We start from the raw sequence: 24746 nt of genomic DNA, 5'->3' as shown, positions 1-24746 counted from the left end.
GTGCAGTAGTCCCCAACGTGGTGCCCGCAGGCGCCATGGCGCCCGCCGGGGGATTTCTGTGCGCCTGCTGAAACATCTGGGCTGGCCCCCCCGCCCGGCGTGCGGCACATGCATGGTGCCGGCTCCAGGCGCGGGATGCATGGGCGGCCCCTCCCTTGGGTGCACGGCACATGCGCAGGGCCAGCCCGGGGCGCGTGGGCGGCCCCAGCCCCGGCACCAGGGAACATGTGCGGTGTCGGCCTGGGGCGCGTGGCTCGTGGGCGGCCCAGGGCATGCGGCCCATGCGCGGTGCTGGCCCGGGGTGCGTTGCCGGCTCCTGCCCCGGGCACGTGGCACATGCGCAGTGCCGACCCAGGGTGCATGGCTCGTGAGTGGCCCCGCCCCCGGGTGCGCGGTGCATGCGTGGCCCTGCCCCCGTGTGCCTGGCACGTGAGTGGCTCTGCCCCCGGGCGCCCCACAGCCACGCAACGTTGGGGACCACTGTTATAGTGTCTAAGCAGACGTGATAAATTGACCGCTGGTGGATCTATCGCTGCAGCATCAATCCATCGTGCAGTGAAGTCAAGCCCTAGGATTGAATGATTCTGGCAGAATTGTTATTACCTCAGAACGCAAAGCAGTAGCAGATTCTGATACCTAGAGGGATGCTGATGTTTTCCCTTCAAGCATAAGTGAATTATGTCCATATGTTGATTCTCCTTAGGAATCATTTAGTTTACTTGCAACCTGAGCCTGTTTTTACCTCAGAGCCATTAAAGCACATGGTATTTGTAGCTCTGTGTTGTTGGCTGGACTCTGGCTCTTACTGTGACTTATTAATCCTATTTAACAAATCCTTGTAGTTGTTTACATATGATACACGAAAGCCAGGCTTTTCGACCTTTCTTCATTTGCAGACCTCTACAGAATTTCAAAAGGTGTAGACCAATGTTCCCTCCAATTTCTCCATCCATGTGCAGAATAAATTTTGTTACATGCACCAAGGCACATGCAGATGTACACCACCAGTAACAGCATATGCTGCCGATGGTGGGAACTGTAAATGCTCTGCTAATCAGTTGAGCAGCATCTGAATCTCTCCTGGGTGGCCGCCCAATTGCCCTTGCAGGGAAGGCTGGTGTGGACCCCTTTGGAAATCTTTAGGCATAGTTTGTGGACTTCAGGTATTTGTGAACCACAGATTGAAAACCACTGCACTACATCATTAGGAACCATCTCCTTAAAGATGATGTTGCATTTTTCCCATCTCACTTCAGAGAATCAGTAAATTAACTAGGTGAAAACTGTGTGCCTACTGCATTGACCTAGTGTGTGTCTCAGATATCACAATCAAAACAAAATCAAAGTAGCATGCCCATTAAGAAGCACCACTGATGGGTTTGAGAGCTTCAGGTAAAAGATGCTCTTCCATTACAAAGTGTTAACTTCCAGCCTTCTGCAACAATATTATAAATTATTTAACCTACTGCAATTAAGCCCACACCAGATTTGTAACAATAGACAGAGATAAGTTCCACTTCTACAGAAATGATTCTGTACATAAATGAAACAAAGTACTAATGAACTCTAACTTTCTGGCTTTTGCTGTGTGCTTTCAGTGATATTTGCACAGTGAACAACTGTGACTTTTATTATTAAAGTGCCTGCTTCTTGGGACAGAATGTTTTCCAAGGTCTTGGAAAGATAAGAATTGAGAGTGCACTAGACCTACTTGTTAAACTTGCATCGCATGTGTTAATGTAACCAGGAACAAGCTGACTTTTCTGAACAAAGCAGACCTGGAAACTTTATTTAAAACAAGGAAACAAAACACAACCCAAACTCTCTTACTTCTGAAAGCCAACTAGATTTTTTTTCTCCCTTCCTAGTTGTCTTGCTGTATTTTTCTCTCCTTCTAATTGTCTTGCTATGCCCCATTTTTCAACATTAACCTTGTCGTATCAAGTTCTCATGTGCTTCATGGAATGTGGAGGTCTTACTGAATGCTACCTTGGAAAAGTAATAGCTGGATGAGTTTTGAGGGGAGGGAAGAGGGCAAGGGAATGCAGAGTATGATGCGCTGCAGGAGAGAGTGGTTCCTAGTTTGGAGTTTAGTATGAGAATTTTGAACAGTTTGTTTAGGTGAATGGGGAATATTGACACGTTGTTCCACAATAGGTTGTTTTGTTTTTATAGAGGAAAAGGTGTAGCGCATGGTTTTTCTAAATATATTTCCAGATACTATAGAATATCAAATTGAGGCTTTTGCCATGTCTATTAAACCAAACATGAACAATCACTGGCAAATACTAGTAAATAAATAATTTACAAATAGACACTGTTTCCCCCCCAGCTAATCAACAGTTGAGTTTTCTAGTTGTTTATGAACGCTTTGATTATCCATAGCATTGGGTGAGCCTTTTATAAATCTAAGTAATATGTCTTAGATCTTACATCAGTGTGGAACACTTTTCATTTGTAGCTCTCTGAGCATAAGATAAAGGGAAGATAAAATATACTGCTAATCTGATGCTTCTAGTTATTAGTGTATAAAATGTAACTAAAAATGTTGAACCGTAAAAAGAGGAATTTGGAATGAAATGCCTTTTCACTTTCTATGTACTGTCATTATGTTTTAAAAAATTACTATTTGGCAGTGAGTTAATGAAAGATGTTTAAAAACAAAATAAAAATCTCTCCTTGTCCAAGTCTTGTGCGCATGACCACCTCCCCTCTCCACAATCCCAACCTACCTATTAATGTCTGACAAATGTCTAGAGAACCCCAAGCCTTCTGAATGGTTTATGGATGACTCCAGTGCACACTGACCCTGTGCTGACATTGCCTCTGGATCAGGGTTCAGCTGGGAGTTAAATCATCCAGCACAATATAACTGCAGTGATGTTTGTAAACTTAACCCCAGTGAAACCAATACAGTGATAGGAATGGGGCCTTTTTCTATGTGCATGATTCCTCTTGCTTATTGCTGAAAAAGGGAGTTCTCCACGGTTGGAAGAAAAGAGCAGCATAGCTAGGACATGCTTGCCACATGCATTATTGCATTTGGGGAAGGTTTTGGCAGAGATCAACCTTATAGTGATGCTTTTTTCATTTTGACGCTTTTTTCCCCTTTCTTAGCTGTGAATGACAGCGCTGCTGTCACACTTAATTCTGTGATGTTTACCTCTTAGCTCCTAATGAAAAGGAAGTGAGGGTTTAACTAGCATCTAGCTTGTTTTACATCAGGTGGTTGTTGGGGAAAGTAGCTCTGTGTGGTGGTGGTGGGGGAAATGGTCTGTATTATGTAAGATTTCAACTAGCTGTCTCGGTGTTTAATTTGAACTGCTGTGCAGCCCAGTATGTAATGTGAGATTCTGTGGCAGATTTTTGGTGCATCATTAGACCTCCTCTTTCATTATCGGTTTGGGAACATTATATAGATCTCCTAATACATGTAATTACATTAAATACTGCATTGCCCCAGTGACATGTTGTTTTGAGCAGTGAAACAATTTAATTCTAAGGTTCCCTACTTGATGTTCAGTTTGGCAAATCTGAACAGATCAGCATCAGATTAAAAGCAGATATCTGCGAGGCTTTAGATCACTGGAAAAAAGCAGTCAGCAGCCCACTTTTGAAGTCTCTCTGGCTACCAGCTCATTTTTCTGTGCTAAGCAGCATGGTCTAGTGCAGGAGAGAGGCTCACAGGCTGGTATTTGCCCACCCCAGTCTAGTGGGTAGAGCACTGAACTTGGGGTCAGGGTTCTGTTCCCACCCCTCTGCCAGTGAGCTGTTGTGAGACCTTGGACAAATGATTTCATTTTTCTGTGCTTCAGTTTCCCTTCTTACAGTTTGTTGAATCTGTAAACTCAGATGTAGGGATGCTTGCTATGTATAGGCAGATTGCCCAGCACAATGAGGCCTCATGTTTGTTTGGAGCCTCTAGACGTAAAATGATAATTTGATGGGGAACTTCTTCTTTGTGGTTAAGACTCTCATATCCATGTAAAATATAAACACTTTCACTGAGGGGGTGCTTGTTTCCTTGTTTCATCATGTGCAATTGATTCCATTTCAACAAATAGCTAATTTGGCTAAACTTCTGTTCCATACTCATCACTGTGGTATCTGATGTTTTCAATTTTATGTTTTTAAAGTGATTTTTTTCTCTCTCCCTTCTCACACATTTTCTCTGTGTGAGAGAAACCAATTTAATTTGATTTGTACAAACGTCAAATTGAAGGAGTTTTAAGTACTTCTGTAATCCCCCATTAATCTGCAGTATTTTAGCACCTTGCAACCTGTAATGTATTTATTTTACAACACCCCTATGAGTGAGGGAGGTGCTACCACTTCCCTTTTATGAACTGGAAATGAGACACAAAGCCGCTCTGTCCTTTTCTACACTGAAAAGTTACATCAACATAGCTACATCTTTGAGGCCAGGTCTATACTAAAAGGGAAGATCGAATCAAGATCTGCAACTCCAGCTGGGTTAATTACATAGCTGGAGCTGACATACCTTTTTTTTCCTGCCGTCCCCATAGTGAGAGGCTGATGGGATCAAGTGCTCCTTTTGGCTTTCCTTACTCCTCACAGAAGCCGGAGTACCAGTTGCTGTAGGGGGTGCCCTCTGAGTTGGATTTAGCGAGTATAGTTAAGACTTGCTAAATTGAACTCCAGAAAATCGATTGTGGCAGTGTGGCTCTTCCATTTAGTGAAGACATGGCCTCAGATGCATGAAAAATTCGCACCCCTCTGAGACCTAGGTAAGCCGACCTAACCTTGGCATAGTCCTAGCTGCAACCTAATGGTTAACTTCAGCTAATGGGAGAACCTCTCCAGCTTCTGTTCTACACTGAAATGCTACATTGGTGCAGCTGCAAGGCCAGAGTCACTCGCCCACAGTTAAATACAAAGTTTGTGATGGAGCAGAGACTTAAACCTGTGTCCCAGGTCCTAGGATTGTGTGTGACCCATTGAAAGTGACCAACCTTACAAATTATGGGGCCCTACATGAGTTACTGAGCCCATTCATCCTTCTCCCCCTTCCCCGCAACACAGCTTCTGCTGGAGCTCAGAGTTTCCCTGTGGCCAGAGCAGAGCCTCTCTCTTCCCCAGTTGGGCACGAGGGAGCCCTCAGTTCCCTGTAAGCTTTGTACTTGTGTGGCTGCTCAGAAAAAGTTAAAATTCCACTGAGCTGATCAGCAGCGTGTCCACAGCTAGGGATTGTGTTTCTGTTGGTAGTGCACATTTGTATATGCCTGGGAGCACTAAAAAAAAAAAAAATTATTCCGCAAGTGGATGGAAAAGATTAGAGGAAACGTTGGTTAGCACAGTGGCCATCTGGCCAAAAGAAAGGAGCATGTGAGTGGGGGAAGGAGAGAAGGGCACAGGAAGAAGGTAGCTCTGCTGTTGGCAGCTAGGGGGGGGGGGGGGGGCTGGGTTGAAGAAGAACCAGTGAATGGAGGTCAAGGCCATCTTTTAAGCATAATAGCAGCCGTGGCTGTATATGGGCACCTGAAAAGTTGGGGACCCAAATTTTCAGGTGTCCTTCGCAGCCCCATATGCCTAAGGACAGCCCTGGTCTGGGCCATCTTTTTCTCTGAGTTTTGCATTTTAGTTCTGAAAGAGATGAGATTCTTGGACATTCTGGTGTCTCTGAGAGGGTCCTACAGTCCTAGGCTATCTGCTGAGAAACGGGAACCCCTGTGCATTCTATCCTCAGAGTTCTATCGAGCTGTTCCACTAGAATAGGGGTAGTGCATGATGGCTGTGAAGATGGATGTAGATTCTTATGTATCTAGGGCAACCCATATAAATAATACCGAGGACAAAACCTTGAGGCTGAAGTGTTCCCACTAGGAACAAACACAGAGAAAAGGGCATGGAGGTGATGGGCTCTCTAAATACCCTGAATTACTGGGCAGATAGATCCGTCTATTATCATCCATTTTGGAGTTTTCTCCGGGTCATCTGCTTCTTTCCTGTGAATAAGTTGCAGTAGGCTTAGGTTGTGTTTATATTTGTTTCTCTGCACTAGGGATGCTAAAATTTTAGCGGTTACACACGGGACGGCAGTTAACTCCCCGCATGCATTGGCATGCACCTTCTCCCTCTGTTCCCCCCACCCCGTGCTACTGCTTGTGGCGGGAGATAGCTTCGAGCTTTTAAGCCAGTTCCAGGAGCATACCGGGAGCTTGCATGTAACTGTGTACATGGTTATGCTTTTACAACCCTACTCTGCACTGAAAAATACCACATCCAATACAAATGAAATCCTCTTGTCCAAGGCCACCTGCTTATAGGAGTGAGAACATCTAAAGAATATGCAGTACAGTAATTCCTCATTTAACACGTTCCCGCTTAGCACGTTTTCGCGATAACATGATTATTTTTTTTTTAGGGGAAGTTTTTTGAATTACATGACCATCCTCGGAATAACACGATTTCCCCAGCCGGCCCATTGCCAGTGGCTGCGCTGGGCTTCCCCCGCCTCCCTACAAAGTGGTGGAGGGTTTGCTGCTTGCCGCACCGTTCCCTGCTGACGCCCCCTCGCCAGACGCCTTGCTCCCTCTCCTCTGCCCCCACTTGTAGGCCGGCAGCTGAGTTTCCCCAGTTAGCCTGTTGCTGGCAGCTGTGCGGGTTTTCCTCCGCCTCCCTGCAAAGTGGCGGAGGGTTTGTTGCTCGCCGCGCTGTTCCCCAGCGACCCCCCCCTCGCCGGACACAGTGCAGGTCCCAGCAGACCCATCACAGGGGCATACTCCCAACCCAATTTCCCTCCCCTCTCCTCCCCTTCCCTTCCCCAGAGCCAAACACCTCCCCTCCCTGCTGTAACCCAGTCCCCTTTCTCCCCCAACCTTATGTCCTGGTCCCAACAGACACCACCGCTTGAAACGCAACCCCCACCTTTTCCATTATTTTCAATGGGAAAATTGACCCCGCATAACACGTTTTCACTTAACACGATCATTTTCTGAAACATACGTAGAGTGTTAAATGAGGAATTACTGTATTTGCTTGAAACTTTGCCTCTTTGCAAGACCACTTGAAAATATGTGTTCACAAGCTAGGGAGAGAAACGCATCCTTTTAGGACGGAGTACAGTATTTACATGTATAAAATGAGCATTTAGATGCTCCATCCGCATCGCCTCAGCCTGTGGATTAGCAAGGAGGGTGTTCCTGCAGTGTTCAGCTTGCTTTTGTTTTCACTTCCTGCACATTTCCTGGTTTGCGGGTGAGGGTTTATTTGGGCTCTGGCCCATGTTAACAGAGGGAACAACTTGTTTAAATTCTAGTCTGAATGTCATCATAGAAGAGACATCATCCTTTGTGTCTTGTGGTGTCAGACAGACTGTGCCCCCTGGAAAGGAAACACTAACAAACAGGAGGAGGATGCATTATCATTCCTTTTGAAGAGCGAATTGTAGGCTTGAGTCATTATAGCAACTTGTTGCTTGGAGTTATTTCTGCTCCCTCACCCCCAATACAGTTCTTCAGCTGGAGATGGAAACTAGGTCTTAGTATGAAGCTTATTACATTAATGCACATCATCAATCAGTATTTTTTTAATCATAAACGGTTTATGAAATACACTTTCCCCCAAATACTCTAGAGCATGGTGACACTGATGGAGTTAATCCTGACATGGTTCTACAAGAGCTTAATTTTTTTAGCAAACAAAAATATTAGGGATGTCAAGTAATTAAAAAATTTGTACTGTTACGCAGTAATAAAATACCATTTATTTAAATACATGTGGATGTTTCCTACATTTTCAAATATATCTATTTCACTTACAACACAGAATACAAAGTGTATGCTGCTCACTTTTATATTTGTTTTTACAGTGCAAGTATTTGTAATCAAAAGACAGTCTTTTTCAATGTACCTAATACCAGTGCTGCAGTACAATCTCCTTATCATGAAAGTTGAACTCACAAATGTAGATCGGGGTGGGGAACCTTTTTTGTGTCAGGGGCTACTGGTCCACAGAAAAATCAGTTGGGGGCTGCACACAAGTGAGAAGCTAAAAAATAATAAAAAGGCCCCATAACACCCCACATTCCCCTCACACACCAAAGCATGGGGGGAGGCGGGGGTGAGGGAGCAGCCTAGAATATTTGGTGTGCTTCAGGTCCATGGAGGAGCATGGGGGAGGGGCTGAGCCTTGAGGGCCAGATCCAGGCATGCCGGGGGCTGCATTCGGCCCCTGGGCCTGCGGTTCCCCAGCTCTGCTTTAGATCCTACAGGTCCATTCTGTACTATTTCTTTAAGCCAATCACTTGGAGAAACAAGTTTGGTTACAATTTGCAGGAAATAATGCTGACTGCTTCTTGTTGCCAGTGTGACCTGTTGTAGCTGGCATCTCAAGTTATTTATATGCCAGGTGTGCTAAAGATTAATGTGTCCCTTCCAGAGGAGATGTGTCCAAGCTGCTGCAGATGAGTTCTGCTTGATAACAATTCAAAGCAGAGACCAATGCATGTGCATTTTCACCATGTCCGATACCGCTAGCAGAAGGTTGATTTTTCTTTTTCGTGGTTCTTCCTGCAGTTTCCACTTCAGAGGGTGGCTCTTTTAAGACTTTTCAAAGTGTGCTCCACACCTTGTCCCTCACGGATTTTGGTCAGCACTTCAGATTTTTAAACCTTGGATCGAATGCTATAGCTATCTTTAGAAATTGCACATTGGTACTAGGAATGTTAAATATCGATTGATTGAATAGTCGATTAACCTCGTGAATTCTTATTGGTTACTCAACTATTTTATAGTCCCAGGTGTGGGGTCAGCAGCCAGTGCGCTCTGGCCCCACTGCCCAGGAGCCCCCCTGCAACCTCGCGCTGCTGCCTCTGTATCAGAAGCAGCAGCGTGGGGTGCTAGGGAGCTGGTCTGCAAGAGGAGCCAGTTTTAAAACCAACTCCCCTCATGGACTGGCTACCTATTGCCCCTTGCTGCTACCTCTGATATAGAGCCAGCAGTGCGGGGTGGCAGCAGCCCCTTTTCCAGGGGGACTTGTCTGGCTCCTAATACACTTCAAATACAGAGCCGCAGTGAGAGTACTGGTGGGGTGGGGGAGCGTGTAGTATACAGCATTTTGGCAACAAAATGGCAAATGAAATTTAATGTGGATAAGTGTAAAGTAAAGCACATCGGGAAAAATAACCCCAACTATACGTACAGTATGATGGGGGCTAATTTGGCTACGACAAATCAGGAAAGAGATCTTGGAGTTATCGTGGACAGTTCTCTGAAAACTTCCACACAGTGTGCAGCGGCGGTCAAAAAGGCAAATAGGATGCTAGGAATTATTAGGAAAGGGATAGAAAATAAGACCCAGAATATCTTACTGCCCCTGTATAAAACTATGGTACGCCCACATCTTGAATACTGTGTACAGATGTGGTCTCCTCACCTCAAAAAAGATATTTTGGCCTTGGAAAGGGTCCAGAAAAGGGCAACTAAAATGATTAGGGGTTTGGAACGGGTCCCATATGAGGAGAGGCTAAAGAGACTGGGACTTTTCAGTTTAGAAAAGAGGAGACTGAGGGGGGATATGATAGAGGTCTATAAAATCATGAGTGGTGCGGAGAGGGCTGATAAAGAAAAGTTATTTATTAGTTCCCATAATAGAAGAACTAGAGGACACCAAATGAAATTAATGGGTAGCAGGTTTAAAACTAATAAAAGGAAGTTCTTCTTCACACAGCGTGTTGTCAACCTGTGAAACTCCTTGCCAGAGGAGGCTGTGAAGGCTAGGACTATAATAGAGTTTAAAGAGAAGCTGGATAAATTCATGGAGGTTAGGTCCATAAAAGGCTATTAGCCAGGGGATAAAATGGTGTCCTTGGCCTCTGCTTGTCAGAGGCTGGAGAGGGATGGCAGGAGACAAATCGCTTGATCATTGTCTTCGGTCCACCCTCTCTGGGGCACCTGGTGCTGGCCACTGTCGGTAGACAGGATACTGGGCTAGATGGACCTTTGGTCTGACCCAGTACGGCCGTTCTTATGTTCTTATGTTATGTTCTTATGCTTATTGGTTAATTGACTACACTATTACATCTGTAATTGGTACCTTCTTTGCATTTGACAAATCTGCTGTGAATGCATTCTCAAAACAAAAGTGCTGTGTCATCATCCAGAATTGCTATGTCAGAATGAAGGTGAAATAGAACAGGAGACAAACAATTCTCCCCCAAGGAGTCCAGTCACAAATTTAATTAAGACATTTTTTTTAACAAGCTTAATCAGCATGGAATTTTGTCTTTTGGAGTGGTGTACAAAGCATGAAGGGGTGTATGGCTGTTCAGCGTATCTGGCATGTAAGTACCTTGCAACACTAGCTACAAAACTGCCATGCAAACACCTATTCTTACTTTCAGATGACGTTGTAAATAAGAAGCAGGCAACATTATCTTCTATAAATGTAAACAAACTTGTCTTCGCGATTAGTTGAACAAGAAGTAGGGCTGAATGGACATGTAGGCTCGAAAGATTTACGTTATTTTGTTTGAGTGCAGTTATATAACAAAAAATTCTACATTTGTAAGGCACACTTTCATGATAAACAGATTGCTCTACAATAGTTGTATGGAGAGCAATATGCAATTTGTATTTTGTTGTAATTGAAATCAATATCTTTGAAAAACATCCAAAGTATTTAATAAATGTCAATATTCTGTTTAAAATGTTTAATCAAAATTAATTTTTCAGTTAATTACTTGAGTAAACTGCCCTAAAATATTATTAATACTTCTAGTGTGAAGGTTGTGACACATTCCAGGAAAAGCAACACAGTCTCTGGGCCAAATCCCGCTCTTAGGAATATCTATTTCTGAATACAGGCAGTCCCCGGGTTACGTACAAGATAGGAACTGTAGGTTTGTTCTTAAGTTGAATCTGTATGTAAGTCGGAACTGGCGTCCAGATTCAGCCGCTGCTGAAACTGACCAGCGGCTGATTACAGGAAGCCCGAGGCAGAGCAACTCTGCCTAGGGCTTCCTGTAGTCAGCGCTGGTCAGTTTCAGCAGCGGCTGACTTGGGGATGCCTGGGGCAGAGCAGCCGGGGTGCTGCCGGGTTGGTCCAGTAGCGCCCAGAGCAGCGCTACGGGACCAACTGGCAGTGCCCCAGCTGCTCTACCACAGGCGTTGGGAGAAAAGCCTGGTCTGCTGGGGGGGGGGGCGCACTAGCTGCGCGCCCCCCCGCCCCCAGCAGACCAGGGAGACATGGGCGGCGGACCGAGACGCACCACGGTCCTGCCGCCCGGGTCCTCCGCGGCTTTGCTCCACGTCTCCCTGGTCTGCTGGTCTCCAGCAGACCAGGGAGACGCGGAGCAAAGCCGCGGAGCACGGGGGCAGCGGGACAGCCCACACGCGCCGCGTATCCAGCAGACCAGGGAGACGGGGAGCAAAGCCGCGGAGCACGCGGGCAGCGGGACAGCCGCGGCGCATCTGGGCTGTCCCACTGCCTGCGTGCTCCGCGGCTTTGCTCAGCGTCTCCCTGGTCTGCTGGGGGGGGGCTTCCCCCCCCCAGCAGACCAGGGAGACGCGGAGCAGCTTTTCTCGCCCCGGAGGACGCAGGCGGCGGGACCGCGGCGCATCTGGGCGTCCCGCCGCTCCCATCCTCCGGGGAGAGAGAAACCCCGTTCGTAACTGCAGATCCGACATAAGTCGGATCCGCGTAACTCGGGGACTACCTGTATTCTGCTTATGCAGAGAAATTGGGCCACACTTTTTAGTTCTATCTGCACATTGAGACAAACTTCCAAAAGTCTTCCATGAGCTGTTTGTCTCCTGAAGGACCAGCAAAAACTGAAGATAATATTCTGTAACCACAAAGGCTATGCATATATGTTATGGCAATGATTTAAATATGTCCATTCAAATACAGCTATCAGAGAAGGGTGCAAAAAATGGTTCAAAACCTTGTAGATGTGACAGCATAGTGAGGGCAGGCAACATTTTCCTTGGTTTAGTTTGATCCTGAATTCTGAAGTGGAGGTTGAGGTTTTTGAAGGGAGCCGTTGTGGCGGCGTTGGTCTAATATGAGTGTTTTGGCCATTATGAAGTCCCAGCTGAAACAAGCAATTCAAAATAATCAACTGTTTATCTGGTAGTTCATTGTTGCCAAGTTTTTGAGCTCCTTTTGGATTTGTTGAAAGCTTAATTATTACAATTACAAACAGATTCTGTGACATCTCATTGTACCTGTCAAAACCCCTGAAGTTTGCAAAGTGGGAACTACATAGCACTTTTTTCATAAGAAAAGGCAATAATCTTTATTTAAAAAAAAAGACAACTTCAAAAATGTTGCTGCTGTCTTTGTTCGTGTTGGTTTGATTTGCATGGTTTGGCTTTTGCTTTAACCGAAAGATAGGCAAGCCTGTGATTATTTACTTGCCTCTTCAGGGGAAATCAGAATAGGTGCTTCCTTGCTGATAGTTGGTTATTTCTCTTTGCCTTGAAATTGTTTTGGCATCTTTACTTAAGAATGTGTTAAACGACATCGTTCATTTTGCATCTAGCAGTGCAGCGGTTGATCCTTTGTGGAGTCTTTCACTTTCAAAAGGCAATGCATGAAGCTGGCTCCCCCTAAGCAGGCAGGCTTTGAGGTGCACACCTCCAAACTCAGCAGGTGGTGGCAGTTATGTTTGTCACCCGCTGCCCGGTCAAAGTACAAATCTAATCCTGGTATTGGAATTCCATCTTTAAGATTGTGCAAACTCCCATCACCTCTCCTTCCACAACAGCTCAATCTCTTCAGTAATTCACCTGTAATATAAGCAGAGTGTTCTCCAGCTTTCTCAATATGCAGGGTTGCATTTAGACTTGACTGACACAACGATCTGCCATCCAGCGATCATACGTACTTTGCCAAATGGGACAGAGGTATTTCTCAGGTCAGAAGTAGATTGTTTAGGTGATTAGCTGGTGACAAACTGTGACTTCTGCTTAACTCGGTTTATTTCATTTTTATCATCACCTTGGTTGGTCCGGCTGTGTGTTCTGTGTCTCACATAGATGGTAAGTAGAGCCCTGCTTATCTGCAGATATCTGCTTCATATCTACAGATGATGGAGTGAATACCTGTGTAGGGCTCTCCCTTCCACTCTCGCCACACGGAAGGTGAAGGGGGAGAGAGTGTGACTGGGCAGCCCCCTGTACTGCCAGCAAGGAAAGGATGCAAGAAAATGTCCTAAAAATCCCTGCAGGAGGGGCTGAATGCCAGCCCTTCCTGGGCCCTCTCCCCCCTCTCCCACCTTGGCCTAGTGAACACTGAGGTGCAGAGCCCCCGGCACACGGTTAAAAAGATCAGCAGGCTCCACAAGTGTGGAAATCCAGTAGATAGCTCCAGAACCCCCCTCCCTCCTGTCCTCTTTCTGTATCTTGGAACACAAATGGCTGTGCTCAAAAGAGACTAATAAAAAAGCAACGTGACAATCCCTAGGGTTGCCAGGTGTCCCGTATCGACCCGGACAGTCCGGTATTTTCGCCTCCTGTCAGGTAAAAAAAAAAAAAATTCAGAAAATACCGGACACCTAAAATGTCTGGTATTTTCTGATTTCCCCCCCCCGCCAGGAGGCAAAAATACTGGATACCTGGCAACCTTACGACACACTCAGAAACCAGGCCCAGCCTGCTTCCACCCTCCCTCCCCCAGCAAAAAGCTTCAAAAGCTTTTCTTAAAGGGGCCACGCTGTTTTGTTTTTTTTGTTTTTTGCTTTACTCTTGGGGTCCTTCTCCCTCCCAACAACTCCCCCCCCCTTTTTTTTTCCCCCTCAACAGAATTTTTTCCCTGGTGTGGTTTGGTTTTGGTTTGGTTTGGTTTTTTTTGCGGGGGGGAGGGGGGTCGGTATTTTTAGTTAAACCATCTGGCAACCCTAACAACCCCTCCTATTTACAAACACATACTTTCCTGGCTGCTGCCTGCCTCTTCCCTGCAAGACCCTGTCCCCTCCTTGCTCATCTCTTCTCCCTCCCGCCTCCAGATTTCTTGTGTGGATACAAGTAAAATTTGGATCGTGGATTATGGATAAGATGGGGTCTTGAGCCTGGTGGATGCAGATTGGATATGGATCTACATTTGTATATCTGTGCAGGGCTCTAATAGTAAGCGCTCTCGGGCCATGACTGTCTTCTCTGATATTTATCCAATATCTTGCTCAATATAGGACCCTGATTGGGGTTCCTATGTAACCCTAATAATAATTCAGAGGGCTATATGAGAGGAAGGTTTAGGTGCTACTCTTGGAGGCATCTCTCAATAGTGTGCCAATCCAAAAGCTTAAGGATAAATCCTTTTTATGCTGACTTAGGCTGTTTGCCAATATAGTCATCACAGTTAGCTTTATAGACGCTTTGACTATCCCAGATTTCCTCATTCTTCTGTGTTATACATCACTAAATCCTGTGAAATACGACATTGCTGAGATGCCAAGGTGAACAGTATCAAAGAAATATTTTAGATAGTAACCAGTGGTCATTTATTACCTAATTGTGTTCAAAGGCATTAAACTGGGTGTTTTGTTCAGTATTGCAGCTGTCTTTAGTGATACATAATTTATCTTTCTTGGCTTGTCTTCTGTCTTTCTCTCTGAAATCCTTCTGCATGTAATTTATGCTTCTTGAAGGTATACACAAAGTTCACCTGTTGTGTCACTGAATGGATCTCATTTGGGCGTCATATAAGGAACAAACTTGACCCAGCGTTTTTTGTAACTTAGCTTCTTGTTTTATAGCTTCTGGATGCTCAAGATTTTCTTTCTCTTCTACGAGTGAAAGTGAGTTTCAGATTCTTACTACAGTGCCTAATAGATGTTCTTTCCACATCACACAGCTGCTAAACAATGTGACCTATTTGGCAGCTTCTCTTCTTAAGAGACGCATGGAGTAGGTATAGCAGAGGATGGTGGAGGTCAAAATCAAGGGGGCATTGATAGAGCTATGTGGGTGACTCTGAATGGCTTTATTTTGGGGCTTTAAGAAGATGCAGCTGAAAATCTACAGAATGGATTGAGGATTTTCTTTATTTTGACAGAGGAATGGCCTTTTATATCCAGGGCAAGTACATTACAATTTGAGTGAATTTTTAGCCACTCTGAAATCCTCTCTTACAATGCTAACCTCTTTATGTCATACCTATTAGATGGACTGTGGAAGATCAAATAACAAAACCACTATCTTCTAGACATCAGGCCAAATGAGTATTAATATGTGTGTTTCTTTATATCTAGTAAGCTCTCTGCAAGTGAGCATTAGATAGAATAGAAGGGGACTAGAAGTAACACGCCTCAATAGCTAATTTCCACTTTAATTCCTATCCTCTGGTCAATGAGGGATTTAAAAAGGTTTTTAAAAAGTAACCATGTAACCGTTAAAAATCCTAGTGGTTACACGGTTATATGTGCCACGGGCTTTGCAGTATAAGGGTTATGCTGCAGCATCTGCAGCTCAGCTCCCTGGGAGTGGGGCCAGAAGCCTGTGCACGCCAAGACCTAACTTACAGAATAAGCTGACTCCTAGTGCGCACTGTCTGTGGCTGTTGGCCTCGTGCTTGGGGAGCTGGCTGCCACCCTCTGGTGCACATCAAAGCCCACACTGCAAGGCGGCAGCCGGCACCCTGGTAGTGGGGCTGGCAGCTGGCTTATAAGCTGGCTTCCAGCGTGCACCAGCTCTGGCTGCAGGCCCTGCTCCCAGGGAGCTGCCTGTGCTGCGGGCTCTGTAGTTTCAGCCTTATAGCTTATACTCTAAACAGGGCAGGGCAGCACCCAGCTCCAGGGTTGGGGCCAGCAGGGTAGAAGAGTTTAACTGCAACCAATAAGGTGATGCTTAGCGGTTAAACTCTTACATACCTATTGTCAACCAGGAGGGAAATTATTTAAAGAGTAGATTTCAGATTTCTTAAGCTGTCTTTATGAACCATCTTGGTTTGCCAACCAAGAACCATGGAAAGAAGCATATACTCTATACAAGAGCTGGTTGAACACTTTTGAATTGTGGAATTTTAATTACATTTTGAAAGAAGACACTTTTTAAAGCCAGCTCTATTCTCTACTATTGTTCTCTGAGTATCAGTTATTATTTCCCAAAAGTGGTAAAAAGATACTGTTTTCTATACAATAGAACCTTGCTAAAGTGCACAAAAAGTTTCCCGGCCTCTCAGCAGAGATTCAATAAGAGACTACATTATAGCTTTTCCTATTAAGTTCTCATTCATTTAATGAAATGTTGTACTGTGCAGCATTATAATTAAAGCCATACTATAGTTAGACTAAGTTAATAGACTATATTTTGTGATGCCTTCTCTTTGTTTTTTACTTGCTAATTCACACAAGTTAAAGGGTCTCCCAGTCATTAATTCTGCCACTGTCATTTTACAGATCATAAGTGTACTTTTAATCCTGAGTCCCCTATAAATATTGTTTCAGTGCAAGGGAGACATACCTGTCTCTGCTTACAAGTGCCTTCCTGGTCAGGAGTAGGGATGTAATGTTCTGTTTAATTAGTTAACTGGTGAAACATTAAGTGTAACCCATTAACTGATTAAAGGGGGTGGGGGGCCGGAGTGGCTGCTCCTGCCTGCCTCAGCTGGGCTAGAGTGGCCCCCTTGCTTCTGGTCCCATGCTGGGCTGCTGGTGGGCCAGAAATCAGTTCCCCTCCCCCCTTCAGCTGCTGCTTCCAGCCCCACATGCAAGGCTGTGGACTCTCAGTTTATGCGGGCTGGGAGCTGACAGCCCTGCAGCGCTGGAGCAGCCCCTCTGCCTGTGATAGGCCATGGGCAGGAGGCTTCCCTGGGTACCAGTTAACTGTTGCCTGTTCACATCTCTGGTCAGGAGAGAACAGACAGATTCTTCCTTCCTTGGGTATCAGAAGATGACCTGTCGTGTTTGCTAGTTTCAGCTGACTTGTGTGTACACAGGAACTTTTCATGCTTTGGTGACCAAGTTATAGTCTGAGGAGCTTGACTGACTTGGTTTTAATTAATAAAATCTCCCACAGAGCATTAATAAACTGAACCACTAAGTGTATTTTCTCTCCTCTCACCACTTTGAATTCTATCTTAAGAGCCCAACTTCCCTATTTTGCACTTAGTGGGACAGATTAACTCCTTTGGATGCAGTATGGGAAGCAAATCATACCCTGTAGCAGAAGATTTGCTTAAGAAAGCAAAGGCCATGCAGTAGCATGCTTAAAAATCCTAGCTAGGGTTCCACAGGACTCTGATAGTAGAGGCTTCTCAGGGCTTCTCCCTTCTAGCCTGGCCCTTCTAGCCTGGCCCATTTTTACTACATCGCCTGGAGAGTGGGTCTTGCTGGCAGGGTGTGTTTCTGCTCCAGATGGATTTCCTTCTAAAAACAGTTTCTTCAATCTTTGTAGGAGTTTCATTTAGGACAAGATGTATCCGTCACTTCTGTATAATTGAACCATCTATGGAAAAGGGATCTTTGCTGTACTCATCTGCATGCCATTCAGAGGAGTAAAAGGTAAGAGAGCTGTTTGTTCACTCCCACCTTCAGAATGTTGTTACTTTTTGAACTGTGAAGCTCTAATGGTCAGTGGAGACGTCCATCCTGCCTCCCGGACCAATCACTGGCTGGTATTCAAATTAGTTTGCCCCATGTCAACTGTTTTCTGGCTCTTACTTTTTTGTATATGTAATTCTAAGGGCCCCTCTTGACCAGTAGTTCCTCAAATGATTCCACTTTTCACCTTTTCAGGATCGATACATCACTTTCCGCTGTGATTCTCTTCACTTGACCTGGAGATCCTGAAAGAAGCTGCTGGAGCTTGCCAAGCTGCTGTATGCAGTTACAGTAAGATTAAACACTTGCTTTATTGATCAGAGATGAATAGAAGGAGTTGAAATAACATCACAAAAACATGTAATCTCCCAGACTTGTCTACTGATACCACAGGAAGATGCTGATATCAAAGTACATTTTATAAGTTTTGCAACAATTAATTTTTTTTATAACTGACATGCTGTAGAAGTCAAACAACATAGCTATCACATTGAAAAATGACAAAAATAAATAGAGGGATTTCATCTCCTTCTGTTAAGCTCACAGAGTTCTCCATTTGAGATGGTGTGAAATGCATTTGTTTTTTTATCTTGCTTTCTTGCTGGTGGGATGTGATTTAGCATTTGCCATTTCTCCTGCTGTTTTATTTGCAAGGCCTCACAACACCAAAATAATTTTGGATACTTCGCTGCACAGGCGTTCCCTATGTGACACGGTGGCCCAAAGATCTAATTCAACTTGGATGCATAAACAGGGGAATTTGAAGCAGAAGTAAAGGTGTTACTTTACCTCAGATTTAGTATTGGTACAGCTACTGCTGGAATCTTGTGTCCATTTGTGCCCACAATTTAAAAAGGGTGTTAATAAATTGGAGAGGGTTCAGAGAAGAGCCACAAGAATAAAGGATTAGAAAACATGCCTTATAGTGGTAGACACAAGAAGCTCAATATATTTAGTGTAACACAGAGGAGATTAAGGGTGACCTATTTACAGTCTTATCAAATATTGGGAACAAATATTTAATAATGGGCTTTTGCATGTAGCATAACATGATCCGATGGGTGGAAATTGATGTTACATAACTTCAGACTGGAAATAAGGTGTAAATTTTCAACAGGGAGAGCTGGATGAATTTTCCATTACTGACAAATTTTAAATCAAGATTGGAGGTTTTTCTAAAAGATCACCTCTGAGATGTTTTAGGGAAGTCCTATGGCCTGTGTTAGACAGGAGGTCAGATTACATGGTTGTCGTGGTCCACTCTGGCCTTAGAATTTGTGAAGCAAAGACTGGATGAGACATATGACGACTTTTCTATTAGGGCGTGTCCTACACTGCATGCTTATTTCAGAATAAGCTATGCCGGAAGAAATACTCCAAATTAGCTTCTTTCAAAAAAGCACATTTATACTACAGGGAAGCCTCAAAATTAGTCCGATGCAGGCTTCCCTAGTGTGGATGTGCTACCTCGATTTAGAGCCCCAGGAGGCACTGGGGAGTAATTACTTTCAATGGACCTGGCGAAATAGCAGTGGAGCATCCACATTACTGCTATTCTGAAATAGCTATTTCAGAATAGGTGTTATTCCTCATGGAATGAGGGTTTCAGTAGTTGGAATAAGCCATCCGTTATTTCAAATTTATTTTGAAATAACTTAATTGATGTGTAGGCACTCACGTTTTACTTTGGAATAATGGCCACTGTATAGAGACACCCTTAGAGAGAAGCCTTGAATATACTGTACCTTTGGTCGTAGATGAGGAATCCTGACATCTTATGAAGTTTCCCCTATTGTGCTTAGTGGTGTTAGCTGGCTCCATCTTATAAACTTCAGCAGACACTCTCTCACCACATATCTCTCTTTTAAAGAGGTTACATTAAGAATTTTTCAGCTTAATTCAATGTTTCTGTAATTGTTGCAATATCTCTTTTATATTCTCCATGTGTTCTGCAAAGGTACTGCTGTAAGTGTGCAATACATACCTCATCCCAAAGGTCCATGCGGCACTTGTCCGTATCTCCTAGCTGGCAGCAGGCGCATTTGTTAAATCAAAAGGGATTCTAACCTATTCCTACAGGCTCAGGGAGTAATGAAGGACATGATGTGTTGGCTTTGTACAGCCATGTAACTTGTGGGCCTTCCCTTGATCCAGAATAAAGAACCGGATTTACCTCCCAGTCTAGTCTGTTCATGGATTTGAGGGATGAGTTCAGTTTGGTAGTATTTTTCATTCAATTCCCAGTAATCAATGCAGAATTTTATCTTCGCGCACCATCCTTTTTCCAGATATGTAACCATTGGTGATGGATAGGATGACTTGGATGGGTATTGTCATTCAGGTCCTGTTTAGGAGCTCTTGCAGACATTCCTTTACTTCTCTATATAGTGGATGTGGCACTGAGATGTAAGTCTTCTGTATGGATCATGTCACCTGTAAGCTAGAGATATATTCCGTGTGTCATCTTTGGGAAAAGTTTTGGGCTCCTTTTGGGCTCCTTTTTCAGTATCTGCTAGGACATTTTCCTTCACGTCTCTGCCAAATGGCTCAGATTCACTGCTGGTTCAAACAGATGTGTCATCCCTTCTGCTTGGAGGCTACTCTCTTTACTGGCTTTAGTCTTTGATACTTGGTATGACCATCTCTTCTTAAACACTCATACCACCTGAAAAGGCTTTATTTGTTGAGTATCTGCTTGAATTTCAGATTTAATTTTCAGTCAACTTCCCAGTACAATTCATCCCCTCGGCATTGAGTGATGTGTTGAAGGGTTACTCACAGGGATGTTTATTTGGCAAGATGATCCTTTAGGTATTTTGGCGAACATGTCTCATGTGCAGGTCCTCGGGCCAGTGAGCAGCAGCATCTGTCTCAGATATTGCTATTAAACTTTCAGCATCCACGCCTGTAAGAACCCAACATGCTGCAGTACTGACTGTTCCTTCATAGAGAGCATACCCTCTCTCCAGCTGTAAGCATGTGGAAGTTGTCAAAATTGGTTGTCTGATGAAGTTCATAAGAATTGCCACATTGGCTATGCTCGTGAGGAAACGGTTTCATGATGTTAATAAGGTGAAGTGCTGGTACCTCATCAGGTAAACTGCAGCTAGGGATGTTAAGAAGGGTGTAATTCATGAATCATGTAATCGACAAAAAAAATAGTCATCTGCACAGTTAATTGATAAGGATTAGCATTGCAAGCACTCAGTCCTGTCTCAGGCTGGGTCCTGGCAACTACTCCCGCTGAGGCTTGGCGTTATAGGGCACTGAAGAGCTTCCTTTGCTGTAGCAATAAGTTGTAAAATCTTCTCTTAACACCAGTTAAGTAGACAGTCCCTGATTGCCCAACCCTGTAAGTGACTGCTTGTTAGTTTAACTACAGTCAAATGGCTTTTTGATGGTTTTACTGCTGCCTATCCCAGACATGTCCAGTCACAGGCTTCTCTTAAATGCTCATCTTTTTGCTTGTATAGGAGTCCCTCTACCTCCATAACAATGTTCTCTCTCCCAGTGGTAGTGCTTGCAAACAGTTTCCCCTTCTGCTTCCCAGGAAAACTTTGTGCACACTTGCTTTTCTGCTTCCATTATGATCTGGCAGCTTGCCCTGGAACAGCCCGCAGCAGCTTCTAGGTAGGTTCCATCTCTCAAAGAGGTTAGATCACTGCAGTTCAGCCTCTCCTGCTTGTGCTTGCCAAATGTTGCACTCCCAGGCCAGGGATGGGTTTAAAATTGAGGTTTTATGAAACTTAATATAAAAAGGGAAACAAAGACAGCTTGCATAAGCCTCACACCAGCTTAGTTTCACTGGAGCATGACAACCCCCTTCTTGCTTTCCCATTATGTTTCCTTATGTCTTGTCAACAGTGCTCCAAACCAAAACGGGACAAGGCAGAGGTAAATTAACTCTGACATTCCCCTCTGTGTGCTAAATAGCTACAGCACCTTCCAATCTGGATGCTAAATCTACCTGTCTTGGTAGGAATAAGGGGTCATCAGCAGAACTGGCTGTGTAGCTTTATGCAGGCTAACTCTTGCTAATGGTTCTGGTCAGCAGAGTCCTGCATCCACATGTCATGGTCATATGCATGGTGGGTGGGTGCAGCTGCTGCTTCTGTAGGCAAGCTTCCCAGTCTGTAGCCTTGCCCATACTCCGCCCTTCCCCCGCCCAGGCTTCTCCCACTCCCCACTGTCTCCCTTTTCTTTCTGTTCACCCATTCAAGCCAAACCCCTGAACTCAAATGTATCAAATGACATTTGGAAAAAACACTGTTCTAAAGAAAGTAGAGTATGTTTTTCACTGCATGTTAACTTGTGAAGACTGGACATGCAGAAGACGCCTAATTAAAATCACTAAATTTGTGAATAAAAAATGTCTGTCACAGTTTTTGCTATGCCCTGATGTTTGTCAAGAGATTTATCTGGAAACACTCTATAGTAAAGTAAGGGCAAGGGAGTTATCCTGTTGACTACAACATTAAATATCGTAGAATGCATGATGCAGCCCTTTCTGTTTTTACATTTTCTTCATCGGTAGCTTTCATAAAGTAATCATTCCAGATCACTACATATTTAAACTCACTAAAACAGAGTGGGTTAGTGTGTCCATAACAAAGTCCATTGCTTTTAGACAAAGGGAACACTAATTTATTTTGTATGGTTTTCATAACAAGACATGTTTATGAAATTTCACTGTATGTTGATGTTAAAAATATGTTGCCAAATATTTTAGGTATAACAAAGGATTTTATATCTTAATAAGGTACTGAATTTGGTGGGGGTTCTCTTAAAACTAGTTCATCAAATAGAAGTAAAAGGAAAAAGTCATTTGTCCTGCTGTCTGGAAGAAAAAGAATGTTGTCCCAGAGCTCGCTCTCTTTTTTTTTTTTTTTTGGGTGGCGGCGGGGGGGAGGGGGGGGAGAGGAGAATAGGGATGGATAGAAAGGACTGCAAGACTTAGAAAGTTTTTGTACTATATTAATTTTAATTAATATAGAGTATTTTAGATGAGGGAGGTCTTTTTGAAGAATTGGTTTAAAAAAACGATGTGTCTGAAGATCCAAGCATTTAAAGCTAAACCTGAATATTAAGATTATCCATCTAAATATTTATGCAAGAATTTTTTTAGTGATGTGATTTTTATAATCTTCAGCAACAAACTAATGAAATAATTTAAAGCAAATTTTAAACTAAAGTCCAGTAGGCATAATAATGAACAACTGTTTTGGTCAGTAAATTCAGGGTTGGCACATGCCTGTTAAATGGTTTCATTATCATTTAATGGCTCTTTCACAGGTTCAATGTTACACTTGAAAACTTTTCACCTTTAAGTTAACAGATCCATTTCCAGGAAAGTATCACCAGTCTTCAAGCCAGGACAGCCTGTTGCTGGCGCCTTCAGACATGGTCAGAATAGGGAGGGGGAGGGGTTGAGCGCTAAGACCCAGAGAATGCATTGCCTCCTTGCCTCTAATGTGCTCACACATCTTGCCACCCTGTTTACATTACCCAAAATCAAGACAGCTATTAAAGCTAAAGTAGTTGTTTTGCATAAGGGAAGAACCATAAGATTAACCAGTACTGGCAAGCATGAGAAACTGACTGTTTTCCAGAATACTGTGCTTTCAGTTACACTGATTATTTTGGTCTGGACTTTTTCCTTCTTTCTTCCTTGGGGGAGCCCTGTACAGTTGAGGGAGGTAACTGAGTTCCTTCAGCCAGCTGTTAACATATTGTAATGCGGATTGGTTGGAGGTAGTGCACTATGTTCTGCTGGGATTGCTGACAGATGGAATACACACCCATTTTCTTAGACAGAACTTAAATTTGCAAAACCTGCTAGCCCTGTGCAGAGGCTGAATGTGCCTTGCTTGGAAAGGGGACCTCTCAGGCACTTCTTAAGCTCTGCCAGAAGAGAAAAAATCTTCCCCCTCAAACTTTATCATTTTCTACTCCTACTTTGTCTAGCCTGTTTACTCTGTACAGTGTCTCAGATTTTCCATGGATCTACCCAAGAAAATAGTGCTTTGGACACAGCATATGTAATAATTTTTGGCCCAAATTATTTGGCACAACTGAGCCTTAGCAGCAGCTGGATGGATTAATCATAAGTTGCTGTTAGTCTGCAAAGACAAGCATTTACTATTGTAATTATTTTGATTTAACTTTTCTTTTGCACAATTGAGGAACTGGGGAACTATATACATTTTAACCCTTGATAGCATATCGAATAGGAAATGAATCCTTATTTGACTGTACTAGAAATTACACCTAATTGAATAGGGAAAAAAATGAGGATCTTTATAGCTAAAAACCTTGCTTCCTGCTACGTACACCCTGAACCCCAACTAACCTTATGTGTCCTTGCAGATATGAAGAAGAATGGGTATTTTAATCACATAAACCAATCAGAGAAACAATATTGAAACTAAGGTTAGAACACCTGTAAATACCCAGTAGTTTTGTATTTGAGGAAAAAGTATTGGAGCTATTTCTGTATCCTTGAGGTGATGTAGAGAGTATTTTTTTCTGGGGCATAACATGTCCAGAGTTTGTGCAGCAGTCGTTGTTATGAAGCATCCGTGACTTTCTTCCCAAGTTACTCAGCAAGGGAATAATATGACTTCCTTATATGGGAAGATGGCAGCAGACAGGTCACTGGAGAACCAATGGATAAGCAATGGAAAACTGCTCTCCTGATAATTGCCTTCCTGGGAAACCTGACTCAGGTGTATCTCCCAGGCAGAATCCATAGACAGCTAAACTTTTTACCCAGTAACCACCTCCTTTAGATCATTCATTCCTCTTCCTTTTTGGGATATGGATCAATGCAAAAATTTACATACCATAAAAAGATTTGTATACTGTATAACTTCGTTGAGGGAAGGGGGGGGGGAGAAGAGATAAAGATTTGATTAATAAATTAAATTCTGTTTATTTAAATTGGCTTTTTAAATGAAAATTTTATCAAAAATAAGCTTGTTTGAAATTGACAAACTATGTTAAGGGATAAACTTAGAACCTATTAAAATAATTTAAATACAAAACTAATATGAAGCAGTACATGTCTGCTACCAAATTTTGCAAGCCAGAGCTCTGAACTGGTGGAATTCATTTATTAAGTCCTGAAACTAGAGTGTGTTCAAGTGCTGAACTACCTTCCGACAGCAGGCACTTTTTCTGCATGTGCAAAGAAAATGTTTTCTTCATTTTAGTTGAATAAAATGGCTCAGTTCCATTGCTATTT

The 24746-nt window shown here is 43.6% G+C and overlaps 1 protein-coding gene across 6 annotated transcripts in view; it reads left to right on the top strand.

Moving 5' to 3' along the window:
* AKAP13 (A-kinase anchoring protein 13) overlaps positions 1 to 24746 on the top strand; it is a 378791-nt gene that overhangs the window by 57295 nt on the left and 296750 nt on the right. For 5 of the 6 annotated variants that reach the window (XM_075897027.2, XM_075897026.2, XM_075897028.2 and 2 more), the window contains exons 3-4: positions 17358 to 17464; positions 17699 to 17794. In XM_075897027.2, the coding sequence (XP_075753142.2) occupies positions 17784 to 17794 (11 nt within the window). In that variant the 5' untranslated portion in view covers positions 17358 to 17464; positions 17699 to 17783. The remainder of the gene's footprint in view (positions 1 to 17357; positions 17465 to 17698; positions 17795 to 24746) is intronic. The other variant, XM_075897025.2, reaches the window with a different exon arrangement.

The sequence above is a fragment of the Pelodiscus sinensis genome, chromosome 14 (genome assembly GCF_052426305.1).
Source record: "Pelodiscus sinensis isolate ZL-2025 chromosome 14, ASM5242630v1, whole genome shotgun sequence".
NCBI classification, from domain to species: Eukaryota; Metazoa; Chordata; order Testudines; family Trionychidae; genus Pelodiscus; species Pelodiscus sinensis.
The sequence above is the reverse complement of the archived record's forward strand: the minus strand, read 5'-3'. Positions and strand labels throughout refer to the sequence as shown.